The sequence below is a fragment of the Phodopus roborovskii genome, unplaced genomic scaffold, assembly GCF_943737965.1.
Source record: "Phodopus roborovskii unplaced genomic scaffold, PHOROB, whole genome shotgun sequence".
Taxonomy (NCBI): Eukaryota; Metazoa; Chordata; class Mammalia; order Rodentia; family Cricetidae; genus Phodopus; species Phodopus roborovskii.
In genome coordinates, this window is record NW_026126433.1 from 15301342 (window position 1) to 15324237 (window position 22896).

General features: G+C 37.8%; 1 protein-coding gene across 2 annotated transcripts in view; it reads right to left on the reverse strand.

The window, feature by feature from the left end:
• The window catches only part of Tbl1xr1 (TBL1X/Y related 1), a 117020-nt gene that overhangs the window by 26138 nt on the left and 67986 nt on the right, over positions 1-22896 (reverse strand). For both annotated transcript variants that reach the window (XM_051185917.1, XM_051185918.1), the window contains exons 2-3: positions 22155-22221; positions 3638-3740 (exon numbers count right to left, since the gene is read on the reverse strand). In XM_051185917.1, the coding sequence (XP_051041874.1) occupies positions 3638-3695 (58 nt within the window). In that variant the 5' untranslated portion in view covers positions 3696-3740; positions 22155-22221. The remainder of the gene's footprint in view (positions 1-3637; positions 3741-22154; positions 22222-22896) is intronic.

The following is a 22896-nucleotide window of genomic DNA, read 5'->3' on the forward strand; positions in this document are numbered from 1 at the left end:
ATTATGAAGAAACAAATGCTGACTTGCATTCTGTGCTGTGGCTAGTCATCTTCTCATTTAAAAGCAGACAAACAAAACAAAATTTTTAAAAAACAATAATAAAAATAAATAAACGAACGAAGGAACGAAGGAAGGAAGGAAGGAAGGAAAACAGGCTAGACACATCCTGAGCTCTCTTCCTGTCCTGTTCTTCATGGAGAGAGCTGAATTACTGATTGCCAGTTTAACCTGAAGAGTGATGTTTGATTCGGGGAAAGGAAGCTAACCTATCTAATTACTATATATAAGTCACCAGAAACTGCATTATCATTTGATGACTGACATTTTACTAACACTATCGAGGTTAACAGCAAGGGTCAAAGGAGCTAAGTGAAGTCATTCTATACCTATTATAATCACTATGCCTATTATAATCACTAAGTTGAAAACACTAATATAGGGCTGACTTCAGATTACAGTATGTCTGTAATGAGACTGTCTCATGAGAATGAGACCCATATTTAAACAAATTCATTAGTGATACATAGCACCCATTACAGAAAATCTAGATGTATTCTTTATAACATTATTGTTAGTGTGACCTGTATTTTAACTGAGTCCCGTCAACAAAAACTCAGATGAGAAATTTTCTACTCGTATTAAATTAGTTATTACCTGATAGTGGCTTTTGAAGCATTTTGGATTTCAAATTCTTGGATAAGCACTGTATCACAAAGTGGTATGGCCTATATCTAGGAGACTTCATACCTTTTGAAGAAATTATAAAAGAGATGAGGTACAGAAGTAATGTCAGGGAGACTGTGCACCATGAGTCTCTGCTCTAACCCTGTGGGGTTTTCCTCCTAAGACTTTCCAATATTATAATCTAGTGCTTCCACACTGCTTTCAGTAATACTAAGTGCATTTGGATTTTTGAGATTTCTACTTAGTCAATTGTAAAATGTATCTGTTTCATGACTTTTAAGAGCTAAGATCATCATCAACAAAGATGTGTGGATCTCTTAAACATGTGTGATGACAATAAAATCTGTGAAGAGTTCTCCAATCAAACACACAGAAATTTTATTTTGTCCCTTACCCGAGACAGGGTTTCTCTGTGTAGCCTTGGCTGTCCCAGAACTAGCTCTCTAGACAAGGCTGGCCTCGAACTCAGAGATGTACCTGCCTCTGCCTCCTGAGTAGTGTTGGGTTTAAAAGTGTGTGCCACCACCACCCAGCTGAAATTTTATCTTCTTAAAGCAGCTAGAAGAACAAATACCAGAAAGTTCCTAAGAAATTACCTGGGAAAACTTATTTAACACCCTCACCCAACAAAAAAGACTGAATGTATGTAGGTGGTAGGAAAGACCCAACCAGGTTAGCTCTAGTGAACACTGTGACTGGCTTAATTACATGACTCATGGACCACTGGGCAGCTAGTGTACAGGGTTACCAGTTAAGTCAATAGGGCAATCAAATTCACACCCTGGGGCAAACACAAACCAGAAAAGGCACACTGATTCAAATCAACCCTTACTTACATGTAACAAATACTTCACATTTTTTAAGTTATCTCAAAAAGAAGAAGAAATGATTTCTTAAGTGGTGCTTGTTGCATTGGGTTGGCTTCCTAAAAATGCTAAATGGTAAGAATCCCAGCAACTTTCTTATGAACTTAACTGAGACATACAAAGTTACAACACTTAATAGAAACCCAATGATAAGTAATACTTTTGTCTTCATCTTGACATGTCAGGGACAGCCAGTTTGGAAAGGCAAGCCCGACTGAATATTTAAAGCTATCACAATGTCATCCCTTTCAAAAAGCAACCCATCTCTGAAGTTAGTCATCTGGAGGCAAATGTTTTCCAATGTTAATAATAGTATAAAATATTTTAAGACTAAAAATAGCTTCATTTCTTGTAGATATGGAATCAGAGTCTAGTCAACATTAAACACGGTATTCAGGGAACAGATGTTACAAGTTCTTACTGAAAAATGTTACTTCTAAGCCAATTATTTATCAAAACAAATCCAAAACTTCCTAAGGCATTTCTAGCCTGAGAGCCAGAACGAGACATTTTACTATAGTCTAGTCACTTCAGACTAGTTCTCTATATACCTCTGCCATGGCCTCACGTATTTCAAAGTGGACACAGTAAGGAGTAAAAAGGCTTTGTGCATGTGTGTGTGTGTGGGGGGGGGGGGAGCTAAGACTAGATATTTCAAGAGAAAAAGTTATGACTCAAGCAACTTATATTGCTTAAATATTTAACTAACTGCCACAAGCACCCCTGAAATTAATGATGCAGATACAACTGAATCCCATGGTTCCAGAGGTGATCACAATTATGTAACATTAAATGACAGAACCAAAACTGAGCTCTGAACACAAGGTGAGTGTGTCCAGTCTATACCCAGTAGAGTTTGTTGTGGCTGGGATCGTCAGTTACAGTGGTTTGACCTAAACAGCTGCCTTCAACATACCAAGTCTGTCTGTCTGTCTGTCTGTCTGTCTCTCTCTCTCTCTCTCACACACACACACACACACACACACACACCCATCCACCAGCCCTACACAATGATTTCTGTCTATCTGTGCAAAGGCTTCAAAACTCAGCCTGAAAGGCAAATCACTCACTCTCTTTCACACACACACACACACACACACACGCACGCACGCACGCACGCACACGCCCTATACAATGCTTTCTGTCTATTTGTGCAAAGGCTTCAAAACTCAGCCTGACAGGAAACAGTCAGGTTTAAGAGGAGAAAGTCATGGTGTCCCACAACAAACCCTTTTCATGATGGGCAAGGATTGTATAACAATTGTAAACACGTTCATAGGCTACATGGAACAGTTGTAAGGGCTTCTATTTGGTCACTTTATTAGTCATTTTAAACAATTTCTGGAGATCTATTGGATCTAACTTCCAACAAATCCCAAAGCTTCCCAACAGGTTATTCTCTGTTGGATGGTTACTCTAGTCTCTGAGCTCTTTCCCTCCCTGCTCTTTCTGATCAGATTATCTTCTCAGCTGCTCAAAGAGGAACAGTAGTAATTTCTTTGCCCATTCCAGCAACATCTTCACTTGCAGTATTACTTCTATCTTATGATTAGATCTCTTTATCTAGAAAACTTGATCAATAACATCAATATAACTGCAAGCTACATTCAATATCTATATTAATAAGTGTGCCAATAATGAATCAAATTCAGGTCAGAATATAATAAATTTGGATTAATATTTACAAAAATATTCTGAAAAATATTGTGAATCCAGATTTTAGGATTCAAAGTTAAGTAGAAAAATTAACTGTGTACATGCGATATATATTACCGAGGTGATGGCATCTTTAAGTTCTTACTAAACATAAACAAAATCACTTCATAATACCTTGCTTATTAAAAATGACCTGTGAACATTGAAAGACAAACTGATAGTTATATGTATTTGCCTAAAATGATCCCAACATATTTGAAAGAGTCAGAGAGTTAAACCATGCAGCAAACACAGCTTTAAAGAGGCAGTCCAGACATCAAAAAAACAGACAAAGCTCAACAGTTTGGACTGGTACAAATTTCAAACACATAAAAAATTATTTTGAGAATATTAAAAGAATTTGAGGCCTATTACTTTACAGAAGTACTCACCTGACTCTTGCAAGTACCTATATACCAAGAAGTTGACCTCATCACTGCTTATACTCATCTTTATTCCCACTTAAACCATGAGGTCACAACACAGGATATAACCCTAAAAATAAAACAAAGTTAATTATTTTCTCAGTAAAATTACATTAAGACAAAATGTAAACAATGCTATAAAAACATTTGATTTTAATAATGTTAAACAAAGGTTCTTCATTGCCTTGCAGTATTAACATAGTTACTTACATTGGTAATAAAATGATTTACAAAATCAAAACATAGCTAGTGTTATTTTTAAATAGAGTAACATCGTGTCAAAAAAGGAATAGATTCACAAAGGCCTTTAACATTGCATGTAATAATATAAAACTTACTCCCTTTAGACTCCTTAACTAAAAAAAGGGGTGGAGGCAAGATTTAAGGATCAAGAACATGAGTCACTTTTGAAAAAAGGCACAATTTTAAAGCACAGAGCTCAGCCATCTCCTCCAACTCTGTCTGTGATGTCTACACACCTGGTAGACTTGCTCTCTATTTCTTAGAATCCCCAAACAAAGTGTTCAAGTCTTAAGATCTGTGTATGTGTACAAGCTTGAGTCTGGGACACTCTTAGAATTCTTAGAATGCCATGTTTTCTTACTGGATAGGGTGGGATAGGGCAAGAAGCAAACTAGGACATGACTTAAGTATATATAATAATTAATCTATGCTCACAATTTAAGAAGTGGTCAGAAAAGTTTTCGTAAGAGCCAGAGGGTAAATATTTGAGGTTCTGCCAGCCATACAGTCTGTCACAACTACTCAGTGTTACCAGGTGGTGCAAAAACAGCAAATGCAAACAAAAGGACATGGCTGTGCTCCAATAAAACTTTATTTGTGGATACTAAAGTTTACATTTTACAGTAATTATTATGTGTTAAATATTAGTCTTCTCCCCACCCCCTGCCCCAAACACACTTTTTAAAGTTAAAATAAGGGGGGGGGACACCTGTCTTTTATTTTGGTTGTTTTGAGAAAGGTGGTGGGTTGGATTTGACCCACTGTGTACTGATCTGTCTTAAAAACCTATGCTGGCATTTACTCAGAATAAAAGTGCATCAAAACGTGGTTTATGATAACTGCTACACAATGGCTCTTGTGTATGCATGGCTCTTGCCTATCACACTTGGTGGATATGGAAGGGACACCCTGGCAGGCAGGCATGTTCCACAGTAACTGCACTACAACCATCATGCTTCACAGAAGGAAGTCTTCTTGGTTGAGGAGAACTGGGATTTCCATTTACTGGTGGTACTATGGGTAGATTAGACATGCTAACAGAAACAGTACTGCAAAGGCTGTTGTAGCACTCAGGTGAACATGCTGAAGGTGCCAGTAACTTCAGCAGGCCTCATAGACCTGACAAACACAGGTGGCTACACTCCACAACCTTCCTGGTTTGTGGGAGAAAGACACTTAATTCATTGCAACTTGAACACCACTGGGTGCATACAAGTTAGGGCAGTGTGCCTAAGCAGGCAAAGGATGTAAAATATGGTTGACTCACAGGTGCCATCTATAGCACAGAGAGGAGAATCTAGTCCTTTAACTCCAATCTTTTGAGTATAGGTAATTACATTTGTTACAATGGCATACATACTTCTTTCCATTAGTTTGGAATAGTAAGGAAAATGGGGGGAGAGGGCAGGGATGGGTAATTTCCATTTACAGAGCACTTGCTGGACAATAAATAGGTAAAGTACCTGGTTAACTATATGTTGATTTTCCTTTTCAATATTATCTTCCTCATTTCAATATGGCAGGACCATTCCTGTGGACAGGGCTATGTACTCAAATACTCAAACACTAATTTCTGATGACTAGTAGAAGTATAGGACACTGTGTCACCTGGTACTAGGAGGTCCCTCTGCTAATCTCAAACTCAGACCCATGTCACCAATCTATATGAATAGTGGAAGCTATCACAACAGTTGTTCATACACACAATGTTATCTTAACAAATGGCATCACATCCTCAATGGTACCCAGAACATGTCATACACAGACAATGAAAGCCCCACTGAACAAGAGTTCAGAATACACAGGACCTTCTACTAGCACAATCCTGATTGGCGTGAGCTCTTAAACCCGTAAGCAGTCAGCATTCATCCATGGCCATGTTTGCTCACTAGGGCCACATGACATGCTATGCCAAGTTGACTTTATGAATCAAAGATAAACTGTGGCAACCAACAGAGCCTCTTTAACATGGTGGGCTTCCCATACCTTTCAACTCCAAACTCAAAATAGAGTTAGGAACAACAGTCTGTGTACAAGTGCAAAGAAAGTGAGCCACCTGAGATGTGACTGTAATGGAGACAGTGTTTCTCAAGGTATCTAAGTTCAAATAAAGCTATGTGGGTTTTACTTGGTTGGTTTGCTTGTAAGAGACACGGGAGGGATACTTGGGCACAAAGGAGCCACAGAAGACACTGACCATAATGGTCCCTTATCTTTTCATCACCTAGGATCCAGGACAGGTTTCTTTTCACCCCTCAGTCAGTGGGATGTGTGACAGTAGCTCTAGCTAATATAAAATTACTATTGTTTGGATTTGTTGTTGGGGGGGGGGAAGGCTTAGCTATGGTATCCTATTATCAACCTCCTGAACTTGTGACCTTTTTCCTATATCTCAAGTGTCAATGGCACTTGATGGATGAAGGACCACATGTGGTTTAATCAGCAAAGTCTGAAACTCTTATGTAATCACTGTTTTGATACCTGTAAATTTAACATCTGAATTCACAGTGCTCTGTGAATATACCATGCCCTCCAAGAATTACTCAAGAGGAACAGATGAACTCACTCCTTTAGCACCTACTATCTTCTGGCAACTAATGCCTTACTCATCCCCCAATAAAACAGCAGCAAACACTGGGAACAGCACTGGAAGTACTCTACTCTCAATTTCCCATCTCATTGAAAATAATGAAAACCTCTAAGGTTAATGTAATAATACCTTTTTGTGGAAATAAAGTACAGAAAAGACATTTTTTTCACATCTTCTAAAACATATCTTAAAAGACAACTAATTTCTAGTATTTTAAGGCTAAATAACATCCTGTTTATAAAAGTCCATTTTAAACTATAAAGCAAAGAAAGCATGAAAATCTTAATGTGATTAGATAATCTTAGAAACCCCCTGAATGAAATGCATGCTCCAGGTTGTTTGATAACTGATCAAAAATAAATTTAAACCCCAATCTAACAAAATCAACTCAATTCTTTTACTTCCAGTTTTTTTGACACAGAGTCTATGTAGCCCCTGCTAGCCTCTTAACTCACAGAGAGCCACCTGCCTCTGCCTCCCTCCCAAATTCCAGGATTATTTGTTTGTTTTTTGAGACATGTTTCTTTGTAGCTTTGGAGCCTGTTTTGGAAATCTCTCTGTAGACCAAGCTGGCCTTGAACTCACAGAAATCTGACTGCCTCTGCCCGCTGAGTGCTGGGATCAAAGGCATGCACCACCAACATCTCAAATCCCAGGATTAAAGGTGTAATGCACCATGCCTGGCAAAATCCATTAAATTCTTAAAGCACCAATCGATAATAATGCACTTGCATTTTTGTGTGTATCAACACTATGGTTTATGTACATATACTGTAAGGATGGTTAGTGGCAACCTATCTAATATATCAAAACAACTCCTAAATTAGGGAGATAGGTCAGTGGTCAAAAGCACTTGTCCCAGGAGCAGGATCCAGATCCCCAGCGACCACATGCCACATGAAAGCTGGCCATTACAGCCTGAGTTCCCAATTCAGCATCTCAGAAACTGGAAGCAAATTCACAGTCAACAACAGCAAGGGTGGAGGTGAGGACTGGTCTACATGTAAATTGGTGCACTGTGCCTAACATACACAAGTACATACTGGTACCATCTAGGGGGTTCTTCAACTAAGGATAAATGTTATTTAAATTGTATTTTCAAACATAAGACTCATCCTATGAAATTCACACTAAAATGGAAAAATAATCTTTTAAAATAAAAGTCTCATATTTTTTACAAGGCTTATTTAATACTTTAAATATAATCATCCACCTAGCATAACAGAAACAAATGCATGGAATCAGAGGAAAAGCAGAAAGCAATTATGAATGAAAGTCCCCACTCTCTTCTGAAATTCAATTTCTTCAGGTAAGTCTCCAACGAGAACACTTGGCAAGATGTTCACTTACACAAAAGGGTACTTTTTTTTTTCTTTTTGTGTTTATAGTCAATTTTGTGTTGTTCTATAAACAGTATAGTCACCATTGTTTGATGCTAGAGAATACTAGATTGGAATCCCAAATTAGCTACTTCAAAGAGTCTTAGTAATGTATCTAACAGAATTGACAGCCAGAATTTACATGGGTCAGCTTCATCAATTCATATTGACTATACTCCTCTAGAAAAGACCTGTGGTGAACTACCTCATAATTCAGATGTTGTCTGTAACTTCCAAAACATACAAAAAGGAAAAAGTGACTGTTTATAGAAGTATCTAAAAATCCCTTTGAAGTGGACAATATACAAGAACTCATTATGTGTTGAATAACTGAGTCGACTCTAGTTCAAACACACAGATGAAGGCACTGAAAGGTGAGGCATGAAATCTCAGTAGAAAGAGAGCAGGTCCCATGATACATTTTTCTCAGGAAACCAAGTATAGGATTCAAGGTAAATAAAACCACTTTCTCCCTGAAAAAGAACATTGAGACAGTCCAGTATAGTTAGTAAAACCAGGACTAGCATGTGAAAGCTCATGGCATAGAGACCTTAACACAACAACCTAAAATTAAACCAATCCAATCTATTATTGCAGTTTGGTCTGATGAGAAAGTTAAGACTGAATACAGCCCACACTCTTCAAAGACTGGCCAACCAGCAAAACAGGTAAGCACTGTGCTTAATGCAGGCACTGCAGGAAGAGTAAAGAAAACCATGCTTGAACAAACCAAGATTATAATGATGTTTTTGAAACCATTTCCAGAATAAGGAGGTACGCCAGCAAAATTAAGACTACCAAACCATAAATAAGTTGAAAAAAAGTGTTCACACATTGTTGTACTTAAAATTATTCAAAGAGCAAGCGTGAAAATCTGTACCAGGTGGCCCTGGTAGCAAACAGGTAATAGAGAGACTAGTGTCCAGTTCTTCCAAAAAGAAAACTACAATGAAGGAATCAGCATTGACCCTGACAATGTGAGCTCATTCAAGTCAAATGATGAGGGCTTAGCTGAAGTTAGTGTTCAGCAAGAGACAATACACAAACCTTGAAAAGAGGGGAAAAGCAAAAAGGATGACAGCACTTCCTCCAGGACTTTCTGACAGCACTTCCTCCAGGACTTTCTGCTCTAAAAATAGGCAGCTAAAATTAAACAAACAGGAAGGAAGGAAGGGAGGGAGGGAGGAAGGAAGGAAGGTAGGTAGGAAGAAAGGAAGGAAGGAAGGAAGGAAGGAAGGAAGGAAGGAAGGAAGGAAGGAAGGAAAAGAAAAAGGCCCACAGAAGAATCAAGGCAAACACACAAAACAAAATCTACTCCATAACCACCCCAGGCAAGACTACCAGGTTCAGCCCTAGTAGTATGCTGCCAGAGAAGTTACATAATCTCTAACAGGAATGAGCAAACGGCAAGTATCCTGTTGGAAGATGCATCCTCCTCACTCATACCATGTTTGACTGTTTCAGTTGTTCCAGGTACTCACAGCTTCAAGTCAAATACAATAAACACACAGTGTGTGCATGGAAAATGTGACCAACTTTTACAACTCAGTGTGGTACTGGGTCACAAGAGGAGGCCCAAGAATTAGCATCATGTGGGCAAACTTCCTATTATACAATGTTAGTTTTTCTCACTGAGCTGTCATTTGGACATTATCTAGCAATGACACTAGTTGGAATATATGTTATGATTTTCCATTACTATGCATGACAACAAAACCAAATGAAAAGTTTTCCTTAAAGAGTTATACATATTAATATCTTAACACCAGTAGGACTTTTAATATCCCAGGTAACAAAACACCAAGCCCACATAGGCCTTTGCTTCTGGGATTGATTTGGATGTACCCTCACTAATTTACACTTCAAAAAACAGAATGGCTTTTCAATTGGTAGCATCCCACATATAATTCATACAAATGAATGAGGCAAACTCTCACTTCTAAGAAAATATCAATGATTTGTTGGCAAAGAGTAAGCTTACGCTTTTAAATGAAAAGCTTATGATTTTAGAAACAGTTTTATAAGTTTGCTATTGACCCAGTGCCTAATCTTAGTGAGGAAACTGGTAAATCAATTAATGGCTTTAATATTTTGGTAATGTATCACAGGCTTATGAAAGGTTTTCTTAACTTAATCTTTTTCAAATGGCCAGTACAAAATTTACAAAATTATGCATGAATACAGGGTATATTTAAAAAGTTTGAGAAAGGCCCAAGTGTGGAGGTATGTATTATTAATCCAGCACTTGAAAAGAATAGGCAGGTGGATCTCTGTATTTGAGGCCATCCTGATCTATACAGCAAGTTCTAGGCAAGCCAGGCTGCATAGTGAGACCCTGTCTTTGGGGGGGAGGGGAGTTTTGAGAAAGGCTGTTATATTTCAACATTAAAGAAATACAAAAGGGGGCAAAGAGCTCAGTATTCCCTAGAACTTTACCAGAGGACCCAGCCCGGATATGGGAGAACTTTCAGAGGCTCACATGCTCTGGCCTCTTCAGAAACATACCTCCAACACACATTAATTAAAAATAACACCAAATCAAAAATTTACAAGTTTCACTGATATAATTTCAGAGACAATATCACAATAAACCCTTAAAAAAAGAGCTGTTTAGCAATACAAGAAGACTATGAAATTTATCCCAAAAATAAATTCTGGTTTTAATTTGGAAACTTTCCACATCTCATTGCATAGTCAGGGCCCCCACTATGTTTCAACTGCAGCAACACATCTTCATACCCCAATTCAGAACAGATGTGAGTACCCAGCTGTGCATCAAGCCAGAGATTAAGGATTTACAAAAACATAAAACAATGCCAATGTAAATGCTTTTCTTAGAAAACACTTTTATTTTATAAAACACATGATTTGTGTGTGTTACTATGTTATGCATGGAGTTTTATTAAAATGTGAATTATAAACTTTTACATGTTAAGCATCTGAGGCAGTAAATACCAATAGTACATATAACCCACCCACCCACCCCCCCAAAAAAAGAGAGAGAAAAGAAAAGGAAAATAAAAAAAGGAAAAAGAAAAGAAAAAAGCCCTTTTCAGTTAATAAACTGGTTGTAACAGGACTGTGGACTACTCGAGTAAAACTCCATTTCTTCAAAGTCAGTTTTCTGGGGACAAGAGAAACTACCTCACTAGGCCACACGAACTGCTCAGATTATATATAATCTGACCTAAATCTTTAATTTTTTCTCATGTAAGATTATGTATTAGGTAGCTCCCTGAAAATGTACTTAATAGATACTAAACTAAAAACCGTAAATGTCAGTATGCAAAAGATTTAGTTTTTATTAAACATATGCCATGTAACTGAACCATCAGAGAAGTAAAAATAATAAATTTTTCTATGGCCACACCTCTGCATATGGAGTTCTCTACAGACAATTCACATTAATAATTGAGTTATATTGAAAACTGATGTTTTAAGTCATCCTGCATTCCACAAATGCTTTACTGATTTATGTATTATATGCCTGTCATGGTCCTATATTAATACAGAGACTCAGTAATAATAAAAATAAAGAGGGAAGCGAGAGAGATAGCTCAGCAGTTAAGAGGTTTTCTTACTCTTACAGGGGACTGGGATTCAATTCCAAGTATCCACATGGCAACTTACAAACAAACATCCATAATGCCAGTCCCAGGGGATCTGGCACCCTCCTCTGAACTCCATGTACAAGACCAACACACAATGCACATACAAATTTTCATGCAAAGTACTCATACATGTAAAACAAAAAATAAATTTGAGGTCAGTCATGGTGACACACACCTTTAACTCCAGCAATCAAGTGACCAAGGCAGAGTGACCTCTGAGTCTGAGGCCAGCTTGGTCTACATAGTGAGTTCCAGGATAGCCAGGGATATGTAGAGACCCTGGCCCTAAATAAATACATTTTAAAGTGTTTTTTACTAACAGGAAAAACATCTAACAAAAAAACATGAACAAATCACAATATGTTCACAATCATGCCACTGCAAACTATTATTCTATGTGTTAACTAAAAATTAATCAAAAAGGGCATACATTAGAAAAACGCAGCAGCAGAAGTCACAAAGAAGACATAGGCCTTGTAGCCTCATTCTAGACTGTACCCCATCCCACAATGAGCTGAGTGGAGAACCACAGTTTCTCTGCTGCTGAGGTGCCATTACCCACACTCATTAGCTATCTCTCTGCAGCTGCAACTTAAAGCTGATCTCTCTCCAATAGGCTTTTCTTCCCAGAGATCATATACAAGGCTACGAAGGACTGCAGCGCGCATATATATATATATATATATATATATATATATATATATATATATATCAGAATCACATTTACTGTATACCACATCTGACAGTGGCACAGAAATAAAGGGAAAGGTACTGGCTGAACAACAATTTTGAAATTCTTTTCAGCCAATTCTAACAAATTTCATACAGGTGATACAATCTCTGTATGTGCCATTGTATACTCTAAAAGTGTCAGCAAAGAGGTAAAGAAAACAGGCATAAGTGTCTGACAAGGTCAAAAACAGAGTCTACACAAGCACTCTACTAGTGGTAACTATGAAAAGTGGGGATGAATTAGGAAATACTAATTAAAATTCCCTATGTAAAAATTATTACCATCCATAAACCATTGGGAAGCCTCAGCAGAGAAAGGATTGTAAACTGAGCTCGCTTATCTCTATCCAAACTAGTAACCCAACTTCCAGTACTGAGACTGGTCCAGTAAAGAAACTTTCTACCTTAAGAACTTCTCCACTTTAACTCCCCAGAACCTGCTATTCTAAGAACATTGAGTACGCGCGCGCACGCACGCACACGCACACACACACACGCACACACACACACAGAGAGAGAGAGAGAGAGAGAGAGAGAGAGAGAGAGAGAGAGAGAGAGAGAGAGTTTGGTATCTGTAATTTACCCCCTTAAGAACTGATTCAAGAGAAGCAGTCTTTCAATCAAGAAGTATTCAATCGGCTGCAGCTTCTGAATGGCTAGAACCAAGTAAACAGAACTCATCTCATAGTTACAGTGACTACAACTCAAAATTCAAGTACAAAGGTGGGCTGTGTCTGTCAGGAGTCATCACCATCCCCCAGATGCTCCCCTCCACTCAGAGCAGAAAGCTTCCATCTCTGTAATCTCCAAGTCACCAGCATCCACTCTTCTCTATGTGTCTGCCCAAACCTTGGGGTTTTCTCAAAACTCTACCCTGAAGCAACCTTAAAGATTCTGTTCCTAACAAGATGTCATTCATAGTCTTGAAGGAATGACGGAGGGGGCTTGTATAACAGGACTTGTTAGTAACATATTTTAACCTTCAATTTTTCTGCTAATCAATGAGCTTGGTATAATGGGGTTTAGTTCAGATTTCCAACTTGGAAAGCACTAAGCCCAGTAAGTTATGAAGGTATGCTCTCCACCTGAGCAGACAGACTACTGAGCCTTGGTCCTAGTGGTTCCTGTTCAGCAACTAAAACTTTCCACTGTCACTCAACAATATAAATTACCCTGAAGCCTACTACTAATTGAATTAAAAAGACAACCTATGCTCAGGAGTCCATGAAGGAACACACCCCATTTCCAGATTTCTAAATTACTTAGCATTTTTAAATTAAATATTTTCCTTAAAAACAAACAAACAAACAAAAAACACTGTTGTCTGCCACTTTACAAAACCAGCATAATCCCTAACAACAAATTTATTTTATGCTGGCTGATAAGTGTACCACATAAACACACTTACTTACTTGCAACAACAATTAATGAAACAGGAGCCTTGAATGTGAAAGACAGCAAAGAGGCATATATTTTAGGGTTGGGGGAGTAAAAAGAAGTTAAGAAATAATGAGATTACAATCTCAAAAAGTAAACAAAATCATTAAAAATAAAATAAATAAGATGTCTTATCTCTCTAACACACACAGTGACTACCCATTATCAAGTGTGCAGCTGCTGCTGAGCCCACAACAAATGTCAGAGCAGGTCTACAGGAAGAGGGTATCAACAGGCCTTGGGGAGGTAACTATCTGCCTAACTCTATGGTGGTGGAAGTAACACTGGAGTGTGTACTGTCATGTGACATGAAGACAGATAAAAGAAAAGGCTAGTTTTGAAATAAAATTCCATGCCTAATGTGTGGCTACAACTCAGTTTTTTAAATGGTTGATAAATACCAGGTGCTTTAAAATAGATGTACTAGCAAGTACTGGCAAGGACTAGTGATGACTTTAATCCCAGCACCCAGGAGGAAGAGGCCAGGTAGGATGACATAGCAAGACTTGGTCTCTAACAACAACAACAACAATAGAAACAGAACCCAAGTATGTATGTATGTGTATATATATATATATATATATATATATATATATATATGGTGTCAGATATGGTAACATACTAACACTTGGGAAGGCAGAGGCAAGATGATCAGGAATCCAAGGCCAGTCCCTTCTACATCCTGAGCTTGAGGCTAAGCTTGGATAACATGAACCCTATCTCCAAAAGCCTAAAACAAAAACCTGACTTCAACTAACCAAAAATGAGACAGACTGGTTGAATTAACTACAGTAGGCCTCCTTTTCTCCAAGACTCACACTGTATGATTAAAGACACTCAAAGACTGAGAGCCAAAAGATAGGAACAATCTATTAAGAGAACAAAACTACAAACCGGCCAAATAGCTACTACAAACTGGCCACATAGCTACTCTGACAACTGATAAAGTTGGTTTGTCCAAAATTAGCCAGAGAGAAAGAAGCTCACTTGTGCTTAATAAAAGGAACAATTATCAAAATGTAACAACTGTAAACGAACATCCACGAACATTACAGCTCCCAATCTCATAAAAAACAAAAACAAAACCAGTGAACAGAAAAGTTAAGTCCTAATAAGAAAAGTAGGCGGGAGATGTCATGACCCAAATTCATCTTAGATGGGGGAAAACCAAACTGAAAATCAGTAGTTAAACTACAGCTCATAGTGGGCACAACTGCCACCTACAGCATAGTGATCCAACAGAAACAAAACATACATTCAACAGCCAAGAAAAACTCCTAAAACTGACCACATTCTAGGCCACAATCCAAATATTACCAAATGTAAAGAGATCCAAAATAACCTCTTATCCACCAGATCAACATGCAACAAAATTAGAAATCAAATGCTAGAAAGCTGAAGGAACTACAAGAATACATGGAGACTAAACAATATACCCTTAAACCTCAACAATGAAAAAGTTCCTAGAGCCTCATAAGCCAGGATATTTGGAGCACAGCTAAGGCAATTCTAAGAGAAAAGTTTATAGCTCTGAGTGCTTACATAAAGAAAGGATAGGGGAAAGAGGAAAAGGAATACAGACAGACAGACCACAAATAATCTAATAATGCACTCTTACTATCCTGGAAAAATAAGAGTAATAAAACAAGGCAAAAATTAGTGAAGTCGAAACTAAAAATAACAGTGCATACAATCAGTCAGTTAGTTCTTCAAACAATAAGTCAGAAAAACAAACCCTAGCCTAACCGGTTGAAAGAAAAAAGAGAAGACTCAAATTAATAAGATTAGCAGTGAAAGGGGAAGGTTACTACAGACTTCAATTTAATAAGTCAATCATTAAGGGATTCTATAAAATCTATGCTCCAAAAAAAGATCTACCCAGAGTGGACATATTCCTAGGCCACGCATGACCTATCAGACTTAAGATAAAAGCAGCCCGCTATCAGTGCCATTAAAGCAATAATTTAAAATCTTCTAAATAAAGTCCACATTCAGGTGGATTCATTGGTAAATTCTACCAAGCTTTTAATACATTTATACTTGCTTTCTTGTGGACAGAAGGGGTTGTCACATCTTACATATGAAATGCAAACACTTGGAGTAGTTCTCTCCTTCCTACCATGTAGACTCCTCAAACTCATTCTACTACAACAGCATTACATTGATACCCACACTGGATAAGGACACAAAGAAAGCAAGGTAGAGACAATTTCCCTGATGAATACATATGTAAAAACTCTTATAAAATTCTTATGAATCAAATTCAAGAATACATTAAGATCACAAACCATGACCAAATCCTAGAAACAAAAGGTTGGTTAAACACACACAGAACTGTACCTCAGCATGTAAAGAGTTAAGGACAACACCCCTTCCTAATAAAAAACCCAGAAGCAGAGGAACATAAATAACAATGGTTATGTGCAACAAACCTATGGCCAACTATACTATGGGAGAAAAACTGTTTCCTTTAAAATTTGGGATGAGATAAGGAACCCTATTTTCTCTACTCTTATTCACCATGGTACTAGAGAGAAAGACACAGACACAAGCTCATTGAGGTCTTACCTAGGTTATTCTTTTGGGATGACCAATCTTGGTGTGCAGTACCTGGACATGTCATATGCCTGTACAGAGAAGCTGGGCAATTCAGCATGAACCATGGGTGTGGTGGCTACAACAGGGGTTTCTCTGTCACCAGTCAGTAGGCAATGCTGAACAGAACTGGCCTACCTTCATTGATGGGCTGATATGCACCACCACGACCCCCCCCAAAAAAAAAAAACTACTCTTGAAAAGACAACCCAGTATTGGAAAACTATTCTTTCCTTTCTGACTCATCTGTATCTGCCCACCAGAACTTTCTGGATGTATTTGAAAACAAATGGCTTTGATTAAGGGTTCAATTCTACAGGGATCTAATAGAGGCACCCTCATGGTTGTGCCTTGTAGTCTTCTTAAATGAAATTAGATTTTGCACTATGTGGGATGACTGCAGAATGGGTCACAAACTTATCTGTGAAGCAAGAATTGTTCTTCAAATACTTAGAGAAAAAGATGTGTAGTCTTAATATCTTGACATCTGGCAGAGATGCCAATAAGAAGCACAGTGACAGTCTCATCTGATTAAAAGGTATACTCCAAAGTGCCCATTGTACATGTATCTGGCAGAGATGCCAATAAGAAGCACAGTGACAGTCTCATCTGATTAAAAGGTATACTCCAAAGTGCCAATTGTACATATATATATACCTACTTAATAGTTTATTTACTTATGTATATGAGTGGTCTATGTGGCAAGTGTTTGCCCAGTATCCAAGGAAGCCAGAAGAGGTTGTAAGATCCCCCCAGAACTGTTGTGAGTCCCCTTGTGGATACTGGGAACTGAACCCAAGTCCTCTGGAAGAAAAGCAAGGACTTTTAATCACTTAACTATCTCTATAGGTAGGCCCTAACCTACAGTTTAAAAACAAGACAGAAAAGTGCTTTATGTTGTTTGTTTTCTTTTTAAAGCATGTATAGGGAAAAAAGCAAGAGTATAATACCATGAAATGGTATCCACTCTTAACTTTAAAAAAAAAAATCAAAATTTTGAATTAATATACTAGAAGTAAAGCAAATGTAGCCAACCAAATGCCAAGTCAGAGCATAGGGCTCATACAAGGATTGCCTAAATACTTCAACCAAGTGTGAACATCACATCTGTCATTCCAGAACTAAGCCCAGGAAGCTCCTCATCAGTGTCAGGTCAGGCTGGTGACAGGGTGAGGCCAAGACCACCAACATGAATCTCAAAGTGAGACAGCCCCCCCCACACACAATTTCAAAACACATTAAACATAATGATAAAATAGTAGGGTGTAAGGGAGGAGAAAAATAAACACAGTACTCAACTGTTTCTAGATCTGAGGAGCACTGGCCCAGATGTGCATAAGAAAATACCAAGATGAACAGCCAGGAGGGGCAGGGTGGCACAGTGTAACCTCAGCAGTTAAGAAACCGAGAAAAGAAAACTGAATTGAAGGCCAGCCTGGGCTACATAAATACACACATGAGACTGTGACAAAGAACCAAGTTCTATGTTAACTATATTTAATTACATGTCATTTTATTATAGAATTATCTTATTATTCACTATTAAATATTAAAATACTGGTTAAAAATTAATATGGTCCTTAACAATAATTATATAGTTATATTATTAATATGCAAACAGTATACCAATTATTATAGTTAACATTAGATATGATTAATATGACTACTACTGTGCAATATATTGATGAATTTCTTTCCCTTACGATGTGATTATTTTTAAGTATTTTGTAACTTATTACATATATTACATGCATAAGCACAAAAATAATCAAGTTTATGTAAACATCATTAACAGGTGTTTCTTCATCATGAAAATACTGGCAAAGGATTTGTATTTTAAAATACATACACACACACACACACTCACACACCTTCTCTTAACCAGAATCAACCCACATAATCAGCCAAATACTGTGGTCTCAGTTCAGTTTTGTGCTTAAAACAAGCAATTAGGAATTCTTAGAAACACAGTTGACTTGGGGAAGATGGACAGAAGATGATTTTAGGAAAATCTTATCAGATAGCACTATCAAAGTCTACTATAGTCACTTCAAAGACTGCAAACTCAACTGGAAAAAGGCTTTCACCAAGAAAATCTCACATCAATAAGAATAAAACCACAAAGCAAGAAGTATGTTAAATGTTCAAATTCACAAGCTCACAAAAACATTTCAACAAACTCTACCTTCTAGGAACACTGAAAACCAGTAAGAAAAGAAAGAACCTAACTCTGAATCTGTCTTTCAAACCTAGGCCAGTGAGTGCCTGGGAGAGGTTTTCTTTACAGAAACACTGAAGGCTAGAACATTAGTATTTGTGCACACTCATGGAATCTAGACCATGATCATCAATGATTATTCTCAACTTCTAGTTGTTTTTTCAGAGATAAACTAGTAAAGTTTACAGATAATTCTGTTTCCCTAGCGTTACAGATAATGAGAAGTGACAGAAAAATTAGATTAAATCCTTAGGCCTGGCTGTTGATTTGCAGAAAATACAAGGGAAAAATATGAGTAGTTCCTTGAAGAGATACAAGTAACAAAACAGGGAAACTTTACAGACAGATAGAAAGGGATAGTTAAGCTGCACAGCAACTCAGTATCTTGTTCCTGTTCTATGAAAACATACTTGAGAAGTTCAAGAAACTTAAATGGCTACTAAAGATTGTCAATATCTAGTTATCTATTAGATAAATAACATCTGCAACACAGTATGGAAATTCTCAAAAAAGTAAAACTAAAATACCCAAGGCCTGCTCTGAATTCCAAAAAGAATTTATCTCAGATAACTCTACCAAGGGGGAAAAAAAAAAAAAAGAGAGAGAGAAGCAATCCAAATAAATGTCCACAGAGCAAAGCTATAAGCAGAGAAAGTTAATACACTATGTGCATAAAGCCGTAAAAGGAAGGAAGGAAGGAAGGAAGGAAGGAAGGAAGGAAGGAAGGAAGGAAGGAAGGAAGGAAGGGAAAAAGGGTAGAAGGGAGAAAGGGAGGGAGGGGATAGTGCCATCAGCTACAATATGATGGACTTTAAGATACCATATATGGAAACTAAAAGAGGACAATCAGCAAGAGCCAAGTATTGTTAGAATGTTGCATCCAGGAGGGCTCTAAAGTACTCAAACCCAGACAAAAAGGAAATGTAGAAGCTACACTACAGATAGACTGTTATGAACAATCAGCCACTGTTGACACATTAACAATGGTGAAGAAAAAACCTGTTATGTGGTTTCAAATTTAAATATATGCTTATATTTCTTCTCCAACCCAAAGAAATCACCACCAGTTTAAGGTAGAATAATGGTATTGTAATTATATAGTAGTCTTTATCTTCTAATATTGAAATATTTAGGAATAAAACTCTTGTGTTAATGACCACAATAATCAGGGGATGGGGAACAGCAGGGAGCAATTGGTCAGAGGTTAGGCCTGTAACAAAGGCCATGGGTAGGAAAGTGAGCTATGACCTTTCTCTCTAATACGTGCTTGAAACTTTTTTTAAAAAGTCAAAATAATCATATAGCCTGTTGACCAATGAGTCCTGATGATAACTTGATGAGAATTCCAGAAAGAATATAAAACAACTATGCCCATGAAAATACTATAGGTCCTGGTCATGTGAAATGCATTTTAAGAGACTAGACAATTCAAACACAAAAGCAGTAATACAGTCTGCATGGTGACAGACTTCACAGGGAGGAGGGTCTTAGCACAGAACAGCAGCCTACTGCCACAAGTGAAGACCCCAATTCCCAGAATAAGAGATTCAAATAAAACAAGCAGGTCTCCTCCAAGCAAAAGCTTAAGGCCTAGGCAGAGAGCAGAAGAGACAGAAGGACAGGAAGGAAAGGACCAGGTTCTTTCTCTAGTAAAAATCTAGAAGATGAGGTAGCCCAGAAGGTAAGGGCACTTGCCACACTTCAGGAAACCATAGAGAAAGAAAACTGGTTCCTTGGTCACCCTGTGGAGGAAAATGTTTAGAAGTTGTAAATGATAGAAGGATGGTAAATGGCTACGGGGGTAGGGGAGTTCTTCTCTTCAGAAGTGTAGCCACTGCTAAGCTGTCTCTGCTCCAGCAAAAGCCCTACAACTACTCACCAAGATTTACCATGATTAAGCCCATGGTTAATATGGTAGCACACACCTTCAGTCCCAGGACTCGGCAGAGGCAGAGGGGCAGAGGGGCAGAGGCAGGCTGAGCTCTCTGAGTTCTAGGACAGCCAAGGCCAAAGAGTAAGACCCTGTCTTCAAAAAAGAAAAGGAAGAAAAGCACCCCCCATGGCCCTGCTCCAAAAAGGGGTGGGAGTAATTAGGGGAGTGGAAGAGAGTTAAGGGAGGGATATGGAAAGTATGTCAATATGCACTACACACACAAAATAAATTGTCAAAGAATTTTTTATAATTAAAAAAAAAAAAAAAAGAAATCTAAGCTAAATATATGAGGCAAGAGAACCCTTGCTTTTAGCCAGCATGCAAGCATCTTGGGGAATCCCTGTTGTCACTATTTTTAGTCACCCTATTCTGCTATTCTGGTTCTTAATAACTTCTAATCCCTTTTACTTCCAGCTGATACAACTGACAATTCGTATCCAACTCTATAAACCTTGATTTCTATAGATCCATGACTTAATATTGAAACTGAAATTTGATAAAGCAAAAAATTAATGATAATGCTTAGTGATGTGCTATGAAACTGTCTTTATGAAGAAAATTCACACAGAAACCACAGTTGTTCAGCTGAGTTCAGGGAGTGTCCAGTATAAACGGAGTTCAAAATCCTGGGTTCAGTGTCAAAGACCAGGGAAAACATTCACTCCATTATTTACTTATCTCCCAAACACAAAACAGTATTAAAGTAGGAGAATAATCATTCTGAATTCTAGTTTGTGCCATTGCTTAGCCTATAATTTGAATAAGTCTTAGGAGTATAATATAACTCTACTACCAATTTTTCCCAAGTCACCGAATACTGCCAAAAGTCAGAAAGGCCTGGTACATTCAGAAGTGTAGCCATTACATGCAGCTGAGGTTCATAATTCAAAATGAAAGACTTCTAAACCTTTCTAAAGAGGTAAAAATGAGTGAGCACCTAGGTCCTGCCCCAAATATGTGACAGACTTTTGATGACCCCCCACTAGAGGCCTCACCCTCTGTGGGGGAGGGGATGGAGTATTGATGGGGGGGCATGAGAGGACAGGCATTTGTTTGTAAAATAATAAAATTGTTTCTTATTTAAATTTTAAAAATAGGTAAAAAGTCTCTCCCTAAAGTCATCAACAAAATAAAAATGTAAAGTCTTATATATTTAACTGCATGTTAACTAGCAACATCAGGATAAGCAAAGTACCCTAAAACTAAGCAAAATGATGAAAATAAAAGAACTGTTACTAACAATACCAAATTTTTAACAAGGTGTGACCTTGTTGGAAAAGATGCATCACTGGGGGTGGACTCTGAGGTTTCACAAGACCACACCATTCCCAGTACTCTTTCTGCCTTATGATTGTTGTTTCCACACATAAGCTCTTGACCATTCCTCCAGCCCTGTGCCTGCCCGCCTGCCTGCCTGCATGGTTATGGACTCTAACCCTGTGAAATTGTAAGTTCCCACACATGCTTTCTTCTTGTAATTTGTCTTGGTCATGGTATCTAATCACATCAATTAAAAAAAAAAACTACACACACACACACACACACACACACACACACACACACACACACGACAGCCATAAAATTACAGAAAAACGAGAATATTCAAAATAGGGTTTCTTTTGCTAAAAATTCTAAGTCATCTCAGATTGTTGAGAAATTTCTATTTCTCAAAAGTCTCTTTAAAACAAGAATAAACACAGCTATAAATGACTGACATGGGACAGAAAGAAAAGGGAGGCATCTTACCATTGGCAGTGCATTGATGTGAGGATGTACAACTGGGTATCTGACCACCAAACACAAGTCGCTGAGGCTAAGAAAAGGAAAACAGTTTTAGTGTCCCCAAATTCAACTTAAGATTTCCCATACAAAACTTTGCATGTTCAAAGCACTCACTTTGGCATCCATCACAGAGACTCTCCCCAATGTAGCTATGTCACGAACAGCAGCAAATGCTGAGTACCTGAATTACTGAGAGGCTAATGCAGTTAGCATCCAAAGAAGGTCATGCATGACCCTCAATTCAGCTCAATCTTCTCGGGAGAGCACAAAACTGCATTATGGTTCATCAGACTTGACCATTAGCCAAGAAAATCATGTGAACTTGAATTCCATCTATTTTAATTCATGAGAAACATATTTAACTGATTTTCAAATTATTTTAATCACAACATGGCAGGTATTAAACTAATACTTTAGACAAAAAAGGGCTCTACCTCTACTCTTCTCAATGAGTGAATCACAGATCATACCCATGGAACTTCTGTAATATGAAAGTGATGTTTCATATGACACATTTAAGAGATGACACTCAGGATCTAAAACCTGACATTGATCACCAGTGCATAGTAGTTTAACAGCAGCAAGTTGAAGCCACCAGGAGAAAGGTAGCCACAGTGGTATTAGACTGTGTCCTATAACAGAAATTCAAGTTTGAGCACATCAATAATAAAGAACACTAATCAATACCCTGAATAACCATAAAATC